Source organism: Lasiosphaeria miniovina (genome assembly GCF_030549165.1).
Source record: "Lasiosphaeria miniovina strain SMH2392-1A chromosome Unknown B0T26scaffold_6, whole genome shotgun sequence".
Lineage (NCBI taxonomy): Eukaryota > Fungi > Ascomycota > Sordariomycetes > Sordariales > Lasiosphaeriaceae > Lasiosphaeria > Lasiosphaeria miniovina.
In genome coordinates, this window is record NW_026848225.1 from 2,107,015 (window position 1) to 2,121,712 (window position 14,698).

The 14,698-nt window shown below is 54.6% G+C and overlaps 4 protein-coding genes across 4 annotated transcripts; 3 read left to right on the forward strand and 1 right to left on the reverse strand.

The window, feature by feature from the left end:
* Nucleotides 1-200: 200 nt before the first annotated feature.
* B0T26DRAFT_413554 (kinase-like domain-containing protein) lies at nt 201-3,191 on the reverse strand. Its single transcript, XM_060434877.1, has 3 exons — nt 2,445-3,191; nt 1,728-2,364; nt 201-1,669 (listed from the first exon to the last, which is right to left on the reverse strand). The coding sequence occupies exons 1-3, from the start codon at nt 2,859-2,861 to the stop codon at nt 285-287; spliced, it is 2,439 nt and encodes an 812-aa protein (XP_060292911.1). The 5' UTR covers nt 2,862-3,191; the 3' UTR covers nt 201-284.
* Nucleotides 3,192-6,030: 2,839 nt separating this feature from the next.
* On the forward strand, nt 6,031-8,275 carry B0T26DRAFT_653783 (uncharacterized protein; the record flags this gene model as incomplete). Its single annotated transcript, XM_060438492.1, has 2 exons — nt 6,031-6,236; nt 6,298-8,275. The coding sequence occupies 2 exons, from the start codon at nt 6,031-6,033 to the stop codon at nt 8,273-8,275; spliced, it is 2,184 nt and encodes a 727-aa protein (XP_060292912.1).
* A 1,197-nt stretch (nt 8,276-9,472) lies between these two features.
* Nucleotides 9,473-11,228, forward strand: B0T26DRAFT_413807 (uncharacterized protein). Its single transcript, XM_060434878.1, has 5 exons — nt 9,473-9,883; nt 9,937-9,973; nt 10,033-10,168; nt 10,262-10,602; nt 10,687-11,228. Exons 1-5 carry the CDS (start codon nt 9,808-9,810, stop codon nt 10,973-10,975), a joined length of 879 nt encoding a protein of 292 aa, XP_060292913.1. The 5' UTR covers nt 9,473-9,807; the 3' UTR covers nt 10,976-11,228.
* A 515-nt stretch (nt 11,229-11,743) lies between these two features.
* On the forward strand, nt 11,744-14,338 carry B0T26DRAFT_814228 (uncharacterized protein; the record flags this gene model as incomplete). The annotated part of the gene is made up of 7 exons (XM_060447350.1): nt 11,744-12,359; nt 12,422-12,686; nt 12,822-12,967; nt 13,018-13,194; nt 13,228-14,030; nt 14,071-14,125; nt 14,156-14,338. The coding sequence occupies exons 1-7, from the start codon at nt 12,030-12,032 to the stop codon at nt 14,336-14,338; spliced, it is 1,959 nt and encodes a 652-aa protein (XP_060292914.1). The 5' UTR covers nt 11,744-12,029.
* Between the last annotated feature and the right edge of the window lie 360 nt (nt 14,339-14,698).

Genomic DNA, 14,698 nt, shown 5'->3' on the forward strand with positions numbered 1-14,698 from the left:
GTCCCTACGTACGTGCTGCGAACAACACCTTGGGTCTTAATTTTGGATGCGCCGTCAATCTCAGAGACGAGAACAGCAGAGGAGGACGGCTAAGTTGTGTTTTACATACGTAAATAAAGCGTGTAAGGCCAAAAATTGCCCTGCTGATCGACAGGTTGTATTAAATAAAATAATTGTCAAAAGAGAAGAAAATAGCCCCTGGCGCCCAAACAAACTCCCATATTTTCGTGACCGGTAATGGCCTATTGTACCCTCATAAGCCTGCAATGGTGACGACGACTAGCCTATAGCCTTAGCTCCCTCACAATCTGCTCTGCCATGGTCTTGTAGTTCCATGTGTTGCCCGCCACCCGCTTAAACTGAACGCCGTGCAGGCTTACGATTGGAACCTTTACTATCAAAATCTCGAACTTGATCTCCCCGTCCGCCACTGTCGGCTCCGGCTGGCTGGGGTCGTCGGCAAGACTAGGCGAGTGTCGGCAGCTGAACCCTCCCCTGATCTCGGTGTAATCGACTCCAATCTGTTTTAACACGCGCTTGATGTCGGCCCGTATCTCCAAAAGCGGCTTCGTCGACGTCGTCGACACGCTGAAGATTCCTTTCAGATAGACGGGCTTGGCAAGATCCGGATCCTGCTCTAGCCTCTCGTGCGAACCCCCGCTGGTCTCACCCTCGCCGTCGCCGTCGCCGTCGCCGCCTAGCTCAGCGTCAGTTTCTTCCTTTACCGGCTGTTGCTCGCGCTCCGCTTCTCGCCTGGCTCTCCGCGCCTGGATGCTCTCTCTGCGCGCATGCCCGAGCGATTTGGCCCGCATAGAGACAGAACCCCGTATCAACGTGTTTGGTTTGCTCTCTGTAGGCGTAGTTGGCGGGGGCGGCTCCTTCCGCCTGTCGCGCGTGCTAAGCCTCCGGAAAATACCAGCTGCTGTACTTTCCTTCTTGACAGGTATCATGTCAGGCGACAGGAGCCCATTCTTGACGGGCTCTCGAGCTTGATCCTCGCTGTGGGATCTCGCCCTCTGCCTGGTCCGGCCTTCTGTAACATGCGTAGGTTGCGGTGGAACAATCTCGGCCAGGGAATGCTTCTCCCTGGGTCGCGCAATGGGCGAAGGTGGGACCGGGGGCGCCTCGCTTTGCTGTGGAGATGAAGGCTGATGTGCCTTGGAAGGCTGCTGGGGCTCTTTCCTCTCGCGCTCCAGCTTCTCCCGGACGAGGTAGTAGATCGAGATCATAGGGTCGAACGCGTTCAGAGGATCGTCGCCAATACTCAGACCCTCGGAGCTCGTATTTGTCAAAGTCTCTTTGCTGGTGACAGAATTTCTCCTCTTGTAAAAATCAAAACCAAAGCCACGTCGCTTTTCGGCATCCCTTTGGGTAGGCTGCGGTATGTCTCTTTCTCTCTCGAGGCGACGGACGGCCGCTTGGTACTTGGGCGACTTGATTTTCCTGGTTAACTCGTCGCGGATATACTCTGGGGGTCCAAACTTGAACCCGGTCATACGGTCGATGACCTCGGCGTCTAGTGGCAGTGCCAAGGGCTCACGATGTGGCAAATAGTTATCAGGCGGCGCGCCGTAGCCTTTCAGCATCCAGGGGTGGTTCATGACCTCGTACATAGTGGCGCGTTGCTTCGGATCCGTCACTAGCATCCGAGAAATCAAGTTCTTGCATTCTACGGACGAGGTTAGCGCAGTCTCGGGAGATAGGCACACAGGTACAAGGCTACCCACCAGACGTGAGCCAATTGGGATAGTCAACTGCGCCCTTCTTGATCTTTTGGTGAAGGGCGGGCATGTACTGGTCGTCAAACGGCACCTTGCCGCAAACCAGGACGAAGAGGACGACACCAAAGCTCCACACGTCAACCTCGGGACCCGTGTAGGGCTTTGCTTGGAGGAGTTCCGGGGCAGCGAAATAAAGACTTCCACAGTATGTCTTGAGCTTCCTGTCATCCTCCGGGGAGAAGAGGTTGCTGAGACCAAAGTCAATGATCTTGATGTCGCCCGTCTTGCTGATGAGGATATTCTCAATCTTCAGGTCGCGATGGACAATGCTATTCCGGTGGCAGTAGTCGACGGCACTCGCTATTTGCCTGGCAAACTTGCGGGCCTGCTTCTCCTTCAGTTTCCCGTGAGAGATGATGTAGTCAAGCATCTGCCCTCCATTCACATATTCAAAGAGCATGTACCAATGCCACCGCGTGCGCAGGTTGTCGTGGAGCGCGCAGATGTATTTATGGCTCAGTAGGCTGACAATGGCAGCCTCGCGGGCGTTGCGGTCCTCGCGAGCGCTGTCTGTCTTTTCTCGCTCTTCTCTAGTCTGACGACCGTCGTCGGGGGTCACCCTCTCGATGATCTTGCATGCCACCTGTTGCGAGGCAAATAATGCCAAGTTAGTTTCTGGCAGAGTTATAACGATTACAGGGTGTATAGAGAAGGGCGGCTTGCAAATTCGTTGGTGCCTTCCTTCTTGGCCAGCTTCACCTTGCCCATGCTGCCCTGGCCGATTGTCTTCATGAAGGTGTAATTTCCAGAGGGGGCGGGGATGGCAGCGCGATATCTGTGCTTGGGCTGGCGATGCCCCCCTGCGGAATCGCGATGGTCGTCTGGCGCGACCGCCATGTTGGGTGCAGGCGCGGGCGTGGGCGAGTGGCCAGCCATTTCGGGCTGCGGTGCGTGTCGCGGCGACGTAGCGGCTGACGTTGACCTCTGGCTGCTGCGGCGGTGGGGGCGCGACGACTCGGCTTTTGAGGACGACTCTGACCTTGGCAATGGTTCGGCTCGGGATGATGTGGGTGGACGCCGCGTGCGAACTGATTGCGAGCGCATAGGCCCGTCGGCACCAGCAGGGACAGACGTGGCCATGGAGATGTTTGATCTGGATGCGAGGGAAACAGGACTCGGATGGCTGGCGCCGACTCGCAGCGCTATGGGCAAGCGCGGGAAATGAGGCTCTCAAGGGGGGGATCAGCCTCAGACGCGGACCACCAGCAACGACGAAACGTAAAACGGATGCAAAGCAGGGCACGCGGGCCACTGTCTGTCGAGTAGCGGCGACGTCACAGTTCGACTCGACACGAACACGCCCGCGGTTGCGTGTCGGCGGCGAGTATGGAAGCGGAAGTAAGAATGCGGCGGGGGATGTTTAGCTTTAGTGGTCAAACTCGGTGGTAGCACTGAGATTGAGAAATGGGCCGGGCGATGGAAATCGGGATGGGAGAAGGTTGACGACGTCCCCGGGGGAGGAGCTTTGGCGGACAAGGAACCTGGAACCTTGGGGGGTTGGCTTTTTGGGCGGGGAGGGGAGCCAGGGGAGGGAGCTGCTCTCTTGGGTTCAATCCAATTGCGAATGCCCGCGCCCAGAGTGGGAGGTTGCAGCTTGCAGCGTGTCGCTCCCAGGTTGGGCAGTTGACGGAGCTTTTAGTGAGCTGGACGGGTGAGAATTCGCTGCGGTGTTTGGGCTGACCCCTAGCCCACCTCAGGTAGTGTGTCCTGGCGTGAGTGACTAACGGCTTGCAGGTGAACTTACCTGTATTTCGAACCCCTCTCACAGATTGGACGGCTCAGGCTCGAAAGGCGAAATGGGCAACCTAAGAGAGGTTCGGTACTAGACCTTTCATTGCTTTTCGAGTTTGTGATAAGCCACGCCAGCCCCTCGTTTGTTCTCTTCGACTCTTTCGGGGTTCCAGTCTCTCCCATCGCCCTCGTATAGGTCGTGCAGGCAATGGATACCTTACAGCGAAATGGAGTCACAGAAAGCCGTCATTTCATTCACACATGGATTCTTCAGCTCCACCCCTCTGGTGATATCAGCAGCGGGGGCTGACGGTACCAATTGCATGGCCCCGCTCCCCGGACCTGCTGGAGCCTGACCGGGTCTGGGAAGCACTGCGTGGCCGTCTGCACTGCAATGACTTTTTATCTCATGTGTGAAATCAAGCTCGGGTCGAGACACAAGGCCAAGGTTGTAGGCACTGTGACGGAAGGGGTGAGGCCATGCTCTCCAAGACCCGCACTCAATAAATACCTAATTACTGCCCGGTACGCATTCCGCGCCTCAGGTCATTAAATGCCCCTTAAACAACCCCATTCACAATATTTCATCCTCCCTCTCAGGTCATGATTGCGAGCGAGCTCTACTAAACACCCTCGGCAGCATGTCAGGTCTCGCTTGATGGCAATCCGGGAAGCAAAAATCGCTCTCCATCACAGGTCAGGCCAGCTAGCCCAGATGGGTGGCCCCTTCCTCGGTCGGTCCCATACCACTACGCCCGTACATACCCCGTACCTCTGTGCAGTCCCTCGAGAGGCGGAATGGCTGCATAGTGCGCTTCAGGGCTGGCTTTCCGGCTGCGAGCAGTCCTCTTATTGGTGTGGTCCTCTTATTGGTGTGGTCGATACAGGTGTTGGTCAGACAGCCACGGCCCCCAAGCTAACAGACGTTACCTGAGCAGACTGTCAGTTCACCGTCGGTAAATATTAGTTTCAAACGGCTTCGCTTCAAACCTAAGCATTCAGAAGCGCGGGATGTACTCTGTGCCCACGTAGTAAAGGTATCCAAGCATAACTTGATACCCTCCCTACCTGGTTGGCACATGCCTGATGCACACACAAGGTCGGTTGGACCTCGTCTGTCGCCACCGGCTAAGCAAGCGTCGTCTATCATTGGCCCCTTTGGACTCTTCATCAAGCGCGATGCGGCCGAAAGAGAAAAGTATGTGTGGGCTGGCCAGAAGATAGGCCCAGTCGGAAGGAACTACCAGGCAGACGAACCTAGGCTTTCTGTAGCCTGTTGTACGACAGGTCGGGGTAGCATCATCTCTCGAAAAGAAAGCCAAATGCTCTCGATAAGCGACACATCCTAGCCAGGTGTCAGCATCTTAATAGCTCATCGCATGTTTTCTGTGTGCATGCATCTCGACTGCATTGGTCAATGGCAAGGCAAGCTTTGATCATGAGGCTAGAACTGAGTCGTCTAGGGGTGCGAGGGGGTCTGTTTCCAAGCTGGCCCCCATACATCATTCACGACTTTTCCTTCCGCATGTACGAAGAAGATAGGCTAGTCATTGAGGCAGTTAAGTCCCACGGTGGTGATGCAAACTTCCCTGCATTGACGATCCACGGGTGCAGCAGCTCTCCCCCTCCAAATGATATCATGATGCTGATCGTGAGGGCGCAGATGTCTCAAACCAGCTTGTGGGGGGAATCCTGCTTCAATGCAGGAAGCGCGGTTTCATCTCGGGCAGCTTACTGGCCCAATGGTAATGGCATCTGCCGAGTCGACTCTTGAAAACTTTGAGAGTTTCCATGGTCAAGCTCCCGTCGGTCCAGCATCGCCTTGAGATCTCTGGGGCTGGAAAATGTCACCGAAGCCAGGTCGCCCGGGCCACGGTGCAGTCTTTCAATAGAGTCTGGTAAATAAAATCTGGCTAGGAAAAGGATTTTCTAGTGTAGGAGGGAGATAGAGCTATTGAATTCTATAACAGCAGTTCCAACAGCTGGGCTACCTCAAACCTTTACTTGGGGCAAAGGTACAGATACCGAGTTCATTTGGGGAGTCCTCCGCCACTTCGATAACCGTTCACGAGTTGGACTGAGGTATCCATAGCTTCCTACGAATAATATATTCACCATACGCGATGAACGAAATGCGGGATAAATGCAATTCCTCTGTTCATCTAACACCTACTTGGTCGGGAATCGTTTACAATTAACCTAGATAGTATCCATAGAAAGATGAGGGTGTTTCGGGCATACATCTGCCTCTGTCCCGACTGTGGAAAGCTGGCGGAGCTGGATAGCGGAGCCTCTTCTCCAACTTTATCCCCGCAATGACCAGAGACTGGCAGAATGTGCCCCACCACTACACAAAAGCAACCCGACCGCCTTCCCTCCCGAACCTGAGCCTTGTAAACTAGTCTAATTTTAGCGGACACGGCGGCGATGCCGACTTGCGCTGCACTTGTTAGACTTCTGATGCATCGCGGTTAATCTAGATCTTTTGCTCAGAGACTAACCGCCCCACCCGGTCCCCATGTCCTACAAGAGGTCGCGAGGCACATTTGAGGCCGACATTGCTGCGCAACAATCGCCTTATGTTATTTTCGGAACTGCCCTCCCTCCTCTCGATCCCGAGGTCCGCGACGATGGCTCCTTCGTGCCCGTTTGGAAGCAGGAGGTGAGGGACGAGAGGGGGAGGAAGCGCCTCCACGGCGCTTTCACTGGAGGATGGAGTGCAGGGTAAGATGCTATTTCCCCCTCGCCGATAACCATCATAACGGCCGGCTAACGGATTTCTCAGCTACTTCAACACAGTTGGCTCCAAGGAAGGATGGACGCCCTCAACCTTTGTTTCCTCGCGTACGAACCGCCACAAGGATGACTCTCACGCTGCCAGCCAGCGGCCCGAAGATTTTATGGATGACGAGGATCTCGCAGATGCCGAAGAATCCAAGAGAATCCAGGCCACAGCCGCCTTTACTGGCCTTGGCTCTACCGAGGATGATGCCTCGAGAGCGAGCAGCCTCATGGGCCTTTCTCGTACCGAGAGCGAAACCATGGGTACAAAGCTCCTGAGGAAAATGGGCTGGAAGGAAGGTCAAGGAGTTGGCCCAAAGATCCGAAGGACAGCTCGCCTCGAGCTGCGCAACGACGTAGACGACAAGAGCAATACCTTTCTTTTCGCACCCGAGAATATTCCCATGATTGGCTTCACGCGCAAATTGGATCGCAAAGGACTCGGGTATGCCGGGGAGTCTACTTTACTGCCAGCTGGCTTCTCTACCAAGACCAGCGGCTTCAGTGCTGTCCATGACGACATCGACGCCGACGAAAACATTGACGATCTTAAACAATCACGATTCTCCCTTGACCTGGGCCGCATGAAAAAAGAAAGAGGCCGGGGTGGCATCGGAATAGGCGTCTTAAATGACACCGGATCCGATGACGAAGACCACTACGAGATTGGCCCACGAATATCATATAACCGAATAATAGGGGGTGACCGAAAGAAAAAGAAGGCGGCAGCCCCAACTAACTCAGCTGTCAAAACAAGGCCAACATTCATTCCCAAGAAAGCAGGCCTGGGGAGAGTGGCGCTTGGTGTGCGCAAATGCCACGACGGACGGCTCCCCTTGGATGGCTTTGTGTTTGGCAAAGAGGCCGACACGTTGTTGTCCACTGTTGGTTCAGAACAAAAATACCCGCCCCCTGAGATTCCGGCGGACTGGGTTTCTGCAAAGGTGCCTAAATTACAAAGTGACCCCAACACTTATGTATCGACTGCAGATGCGGCCAAAGCCTCGACTCTTGATCCCAAATCCCGCGCAGCGCTTCTCGGCGAAAAACAGCTTCCTAGCAAATCTATCTTTGACTTCCTGTCTCCAGCCGCCCGGGACCATCTAGCTTCTGTCACTGGCAAGACTGACCTACCGGAAGCTCGAGGGGGGGTCCCAGCGGGCTATGCGCTCACCGAAGCAGACCGCCTGCAGAATCTGATAAACCAAATCCCAAAGATGGATATGGAGACCGCCATTGCTGCTATTTCCCGTGGTGTAGGTGTCGGCGCTCCATATGCGGAAGACGAACAGAAGCGGTCAAGATACCGGGCGTATCTCGAGTACCAGGCCGGTTTCAACAAGAATCCTCCACAGAAACCAAGTCAAACTAGTACCGATGATTGGCTAAGAGAACTAAAAGAGTTCTTCGAATGCGCGAGGATATTTAAGCCCATGACAGGCCTGATGGCTAGCCGGTTCACAACATCGTCCTCCTCCACGAAACTCACAGCCGGCTCGCGAGACGACGTGGGAGATAAGGACGTGCTTTCTAGGCCTCCCGCAAAGCCGCAAGACCCAGCAGAAGAAGCCGCAAAGCTTGGCATGTTTGGGCCTTTGACAAGGTCTGTTGTCAATTTTTATCCCACGAGGCTGCTATGCAAGAGGTTCAACGTCAGACCGCCGGCGCATGTTCAGCCAGACCAAGAACCAGCGGGCTCTGGCAGAGCCAGAAACGAGGCCCCGCCTCACAACGACGCGTATGATGAGCAAAGGGCCTCCCGCCCGGAGCTCCTGGCTTTGAAATTCGGATCAGGTTCATACTCGAGCCCTCCAGCTGCAGTCCTCAGAGACCCGGCGTCTGTTACAGAAGCCGAGGCCATTGTCCAAAAGCAAGCCGACAAACCTGCCATTGACTCAACAAGAAATGATGCTTTGGAGGGCGCAAAGGCCGGGGAAGACGTTTTCAAGGCTATTTTTGGAGATAGCGACGATGACGATTGAACGGCTATAAAACAATGAAGCAAAGCAACCATTTCCGAAAGTCGACACTGAAGTTGCTCACGACAAAAACCATCGAGTATCTTGTCGCACTGTAAAACTTTTTGAGCATACTGTATTAAATGTAGAATATTTTGAGGGCAGAGAGCCTAACGACCTCACAAACAGAAGCAAACGCCCCGCTTGTAAAACTCAACGTCCCGAGAATACGGATAGCAGACCTGCGGCGGCTCTTCGCATCTGGATGAAGGTGCTCTGTTGAGGTGAAGTGAAGAGAGTCTGGACTGTGCATATGTGCAATTGTGCATGAGCCGCTAAGCTGAGTCGGCAGTGGTGATTGGATCAAACCCCCTGGCGGTTAGGTGCTTGGAACCACAGTGGGGCCCGGGGAATGGGCCACCCATTGGTGTGGTCCAGGTTTTGACGCCGGGCGCTGTAAATGTTCCCACTCCCGTCCAGATTGGATTCCTTAGGTAGGTCCACATCCTATTGTGGGAGATCTTAACAACCTAGACCAGTGGAACACCCCCCGTTCAAGTCGCCCCATTGCTCTCGGCTTCGTGCATGCTTGTTGTATTCATTGAACTGCCAAGTGGTCCTCGAACGTGCGCACCCTCCAGCCAATGTGTTGAGTCGAGCTTCGGGACAGCATTTGGTCGGGTTTTTCGGTCTGATTGTCAGGAATTCATCCGTATTTTGGCTGGCCTTGTCCACCAACCGAACCGCGAACCGGCCGTCAATCACCCGCGCTTCTCTGGTCTCGCGGCCTCGTGCCCCCCTGATCAACGCAATTCGCCGGCCATTTGCCTTGTTTTCTCCCCGACTAGACGTGACGCACCCATCGAAAGCGACAGCAAACAGCATCGGCGCCGGTAGCCACCGTACGGGTTTGGCTTCGAGAGCGTTGTATAGGCAGATCCATCGCAGGCCCACCGCCAACCGTCATCACGTCGTCCGATTCGCAAGAAACCCGTTGCTCGTCCTCCGGGCCCATCCCCCCGAACAAAGGCAGCGTCGAGGAAGAAGCAGGAATCACGGAGCCGTTAGAGATTGCACCGCAGACGGACCTGGTCTGTTTCACCGCCGAGGTCGACGACGAGATTCTCCTCAATCCCGCCGTTGCTCAAGCCTCCGCTCCGGGCCAACGCTCTCCACCTCCCCAGTACCCAGCGTCAGAGGCATCAGCGAGCACTTCCCCATTCCGCCCGCCGCCGCCTTTTTCCTCGCTCTTTACTAATCCAGATTCCGGGTCTGCGAGCTTCGTTCTCGAGCCGTTCGAGCCCTATAAGCAAGCCGTCGCCGGCGACGACGACGTCGCCTCAACTTCTGCGGCCGCGCCAGCGTATGCGCCGTCTGAGCAGGTAGCCCCCAGTTCCTCGAACAGTGCCTTTGCGGCCTCGCAGTTCCAGGACGAGACAAAACGCGCCCTTCCTCAGGATACCAAGGGCGAGTCATCGCGCAGCAAGGACGACGAGGCAGAACCACCACCCGCATATTCGGAGGGATATAGTCCGCTCCAGTCATTTTCATACCTCATGGCTGCCGCAGGTGGCTCGTCGAGTATTATTACTCAGGTCCAACAAGGCGGGCCGCCCATTAATAGCCTTGGAGGTAAGCCAGACCTCGCAGTCCACGACCAGTGCCAGTTGCTAACGGGATAGCAGATGTCGGCGCCGATGAGACGATCACGATGGACCTCCGGTAAGATATCACCACTCGGATTCTGAAGAAGGCCGACACAGCTAACCACCGTTTGATAGGGGCACGCGCTTTGCTCTGTCAAGAGATGAGCTGCTGACACTACCCGAGTTCGTCCTGCTTTCGCTGTTCCCGAACGGGCTTTTTCCCGAAGGGCACATGGGTGGCTTTATAGAGGGGGATGCCATACAAGTTGATGTAGGTCACATCTAATCAAACCCCGGCGCGACGTCGACGGTGACTGCCAGTTGTCACAGGGCGCATGGCTTATAGGCACTTACACCTTCACAGTACGATCCGGCATCTCTCCAGTACATGCTCGACTTTTTCCGGACGGTAGCGCAAAGTATTCCAGCAGAGGCAAGCGCCAGCCACGAGGCCGACGGGGTGGTACCCCTAGACCCCGGAGCAAGGGACGACAGCAGCAAACGGGCGGGTATCATCGTGCTGCGCGAGGACCTCGATTTCTACGTCATCCCTCACAAGAAGGATATGCGCCAGGCCGAGACGATTGAGGTTAAGAGGGCTGCCGCCAAGGCGCTCTTAAAGCAGAACGGCATCTTCAGCGGGCTGAAGAGGAGCGACGAGCCGGGCACTACGGAAGCCCACCTTATCGAGATGCTGACAGCCGGGTGAGCTTTTCCGACTTTTACTCTTTCCCTGGCTAGCGACGTTATACTTCGTTGATTTAGCGTACTGATTTGGCGGTATTTTAGCGGCTTCAATCACGATGACCGCTGGGGTCACCGTGCCGGCGAACCCAGCAAGGCCGTCATCTGCAGTCTCGCACTTGCCCGTCTCCGCTCCGATATTCGCGGCAACGAGATGGGCAGCAACGCTGTAGGCATGGCGCAGAAGCTGCTGCTGTTTTGGCGCAAGCCGGCACGCCGCTGCTGGTGGGAGGGCGTTGAGCTGGACAATGTCGAGGGCGTGGAGGGCAAGAAACTCAAGGTCTGGATTCGTAGGGTGTGGACGCTCGAGATGAGCGTCATAGGCTTGCGCTAATGGTCGGGCGTCTCTCCCTTTGTTTGTCTTTTGTCCATTTTGAAAAGACGGAGAGAGCTGTCGGGAAATGGCTAAGGGTCCAAATGTCATTTCTCTTTTCCCTTCTGCGGCAAAAGCAGGAGATCTTGAGAGATGATGGCACGACCCTGAAGGCCCACGAAATTTGTCGGTGTGTAGATGGTATACTGGCCAGCTTTTCTCCGGCGAGGCGCGGAGCTATGTTGTCTCTCTTCGTCCCATTTTTGCTCTTTCGTTTAGGAATGGAGGGTGTGGGAAGTTCGAGGAGTTTTCCAGTTTCTCCCGTTTCCCTATTTTCCCCCCCTTAAGTATTTGCTTAGTCCCCCCTTCTTCTTTGTATAGCCAGCTTTCTACTAGGTTGCTTTTGCACGGCAAACAGATACACATACTGCGAAAAAGGTCTCTAAATAATCAATCTTTCCTTCGATCTTTTTAAGTCGCCTTGCCCAACTGCCAATGGAGTTGGTGATTTGTCTGTTATAAATGGATGGATATACAGGTACCAATGCAACTTCTTTCTGGGTCATTCGGAAGGAAACTGGTTTACGCAAAGATGGCAACAAATCTACCTATGTGCCTCCGTTATCTTATCCCTTGTGGCGATGTCTCGTGTGCACTGGCGCTCGACGATGTGAAGGGGCACATATGTATTCCGTATGGGGTTGGGGTTTTGTTTGGTAATACTCCACGAACAGAGAAAGCGGTGTTCTGGCCGCCGAATTCGGCTGGCGCATGCTGCTATTTTAGGCGGCTTTAACTAAGCGCATAAGGTTTTTCACAAGTATGCGGCCTCTCCATACTCGTGAAGACCCCACTCTCCATAGCCAGCATCGCCGTCAATCGCACCTAGCAACCACGTGAACGCCGCGCGCCGCATTCTTTATTTACTGCGGTTGCGAGCAAAAGTTTTATACCCATTATGGTGGTGTGGCATTTGGGGGCTCACCCTGACCCGGCCCATGTCGGTACCCGTACATGTGCTAAAACTTACCCATAATACGTAGTACCTCCCTCTTTCCTTCCCCAAAACAATCAAATGACAACCCTCAACATAGCTCTCAGCAAGGAACAGATCCAGATCATCGCGAGGAACCCACTCGACGAGTCGTTGAAGGACATTCGCGTCAAATTACGTGATTGCGCCGATGCGCCAACGGATGGCCTTCTTAGTATGCTCATCCTCTCCCCAGCGGCCTTCAACCTCCTAGCACCAGACGGAAGCGGCAATGTTGCGGGAAAACTATTGGAAATAAAGCAGACTTTACGAGATGGCTCACTTGAACCTGAGGAACTCAGGCCACTCCTTGACGTTGTCAATTCTTCCGATGCCAATATATGGGCTGCTGTCATCCAGCTCATCCAAGATGTCCAGCCGCTGACACCCCGCCCTCGACCATCATCGCTACCTTCCTCGGGATGCCGGTTAAGACGAGCTCGAACCGACTCGACGACAGCGAAACGCGCGTCATTGTTGAGGGTGAACTCTTCCACGAGATCAAGGGATGCACCTTCCGCAGTGTGAAGGGGTTCTGGGACAAGTTCCTCAACCCGCAGCGTTGGCGCGAGGACCAGAACACAATGCTACGTGGGGTTATGTCTGCGCACGACGGGAAAAAGTGGACAGGATTCCCTTCTACGCCGGACGAACGACTAGTTTGGGACTGGTTTCGCTCGCTCGAGGAGCGCTTTCTGGGTGATACACCACACAAGCTCTATACGACCAGAACGGCGAACCAATTCGAGGAGCGGCAAGGCCAGATGGATCTCTTCTTCCAGATCCGGATGCCGTAGTCGAACGACAAATTCGAGTATAAGGAGGTTCTTGTAGTCGGAGAGCAGAAGACCTACGATACAGGCCGGTTCAAGGCGACGCTACTCCAGCTAACGCGCCATGTACGGGGAGTCTTTATCGACCAGCCGACGCGCCGCTTCGTCCAGGCCTTCTCACTTTGCGGCTGTACGATGGAGCTCTGGGTCTTCGATCGATCTGGGCCATACAGCTTGGGGCCTTCAACATCCACGAGGAGCCGGGGAAGTTTGCGCGCGCCCTTGTTGGGTACGCAACCATGAGCGACGACGAGATGGGCCTGGACACGTTCATCGAGCGGGATAATGCGGATCGCCACGTCACACTAGACGGTACCGGCGGCAAAGAGACGAAGATACAACTAGTAAAGGCGATGGTGAGGCAGCAAGCTATCGTATGTCGCGGAACCACGTGCTACAAGACGCAGGACGGGTATGTAGCCAAGTTCTCGTGGGTATCGGACAAGCGGAAGCTGGAGGTGGAACATCTAACGCTGGCAGAAGAGCGAGGAGTCGAGGGTGTGGCTAAGTTGGTGGCGCATCGACAAATTACGACGATCGCCGACCTACGGGACGGTCTGGTATTTCCGAACGCCCATCGGTTCCGGGACGATGGCGTAGCGGGTTCGAAGATATTAGGCTCCAAGCGCAAGTCATTATCCGACACCGCGGCGAGCTCGAAGACATCTAGCCACAAGCGCAAATCATCATCCGACTACACGTCTAATGCGTCCGGGCCCAAGCGGCGGCGATCTGGTAGCAAGTCAAGGCAGGTACAGGAGCTAGACGACCAGCTATCGATAGGCAAGAACAAACCGAGTCTATACATGGAAAGCGAGGAGCCGTGGGAGAACAGGATCTACTCCTGTCTAGTTATCTCGCCCGCGGGTCGCGTTATCAGCGACATTAGGAATATCAAGGAACTGCTGGAGGCGATGCGAGACGCGATCAAGGCGCACCGGTCTTTATATATAGCTGGCAATATCCTTCATCGCGATATTTCATCGAACAATATTATTATTACGGAGTCAAAGACGAAGAACGACTTCAAAGGCATGCTCATCGACCTTGATCTAGCCAAGGTCAGAGATAGCGGCCCGAGTGGCGCGCGGCACCAGACGGGTACGATACAGTTCATGGGGGTGGAGGTGCTACGCAAGGCGGATCATACTTATCGGCACGGCCTGGGGTCGTTCTTCTACGTCCTGCTATGGATGTGCGCACGTCAATCGTAGAGGAACGAGTTTGCGGGCCAAGAGCTGCCGCCTCAGGAGTCTTCTTCGGCGATGGATAATCAGCAGCTTCAAGTATATTGTAGCGACAAAGGTAGGTAATATGACGATGGATGGGCTCGAGGAGATTATGACCGAATTCCCTGAAGCCCTGGATGCTGTTGAGCCTCTCTGTCTGAGGATTTGGAAGCTTCTCTTTCCCCTGGACAAGGATGAACGTATGACTTTTGGAACGCCTGTGGGAGAGCCAGATCAACTGTATAGGTCTATTATAGCAGCATACGATGAGGCTATTAGCAAGCTATAGAGTTATGTTATTACTGAGCGAAAAGAGGACATGGAGTCGTGGGGTTAATGGAAGGGCCGCGCTAAACCAAATGAAGAGAAGTTGGGGAAGGCGCCTTTCCCAGAGCGTGTAGCATCGTGTTCTCTAATACTCAATAATTCGAACCAAGATGCGGGGACGGATATCTCCTCAGTGGCATTTCCATGTTCTCGGCATGACATCATTCGTTGGTTTCACGAGCAGCAACGAATTCCGAGAATTTCACTTGCGTGCGTACGTGATCTTCCTCCGCCAAGACAGCTGCTTGTAATGCCGATATAACGTACACCATGGTAGCTAACTAGGGAATTTTCGTTAGCACCGAGAATCAGGCAGACTTGA

Coding starts and splice junctions, on each gene's coding strand:
- B0T26DRAFT_413554 (XM_060434877.1), bottom strand. CDS start 2,861: ATGGCCACGTCTGTCCCTGCTGGTGCCGACGGGCCTATGCGCTCGCAA. Junction 2,365..2,444: donor AGGAAGGCACCAACGAATTT/GCAAGCCGCCCT, acceptor GCCTCGCAACAG/GTGGCATGCAAGATCATCGA. Junction 1,670..1,727: donor TCCCAATTGGCTCACGTCTG/GTGGGTAGCCTT, acceptor CCTCGTCCGTAG/AATGCAAGAACTTGATTTCT.
- B0T26DRAFT_413807 (XM_060434878.1), top strand. CDS start 9,808: ATGGCTGCCGCAGGTGGCTCGTCGAGTATTATTACTCAGGTCCAACAA. Junction 9,884..9,936: donor GCCCATTAATAGCCTTGGAG/GTAAGCCAGACC, acceptor ACGGGATAGCAG/ATGTCGGCGCCGATGAGACG. Junction 10,169..10,261: donor GGGATGCCATACAAGTTGAT/GTAGGTCACATC, acceptor ACACCTTCACAG/TACGATCCGGCATCTCTCCA.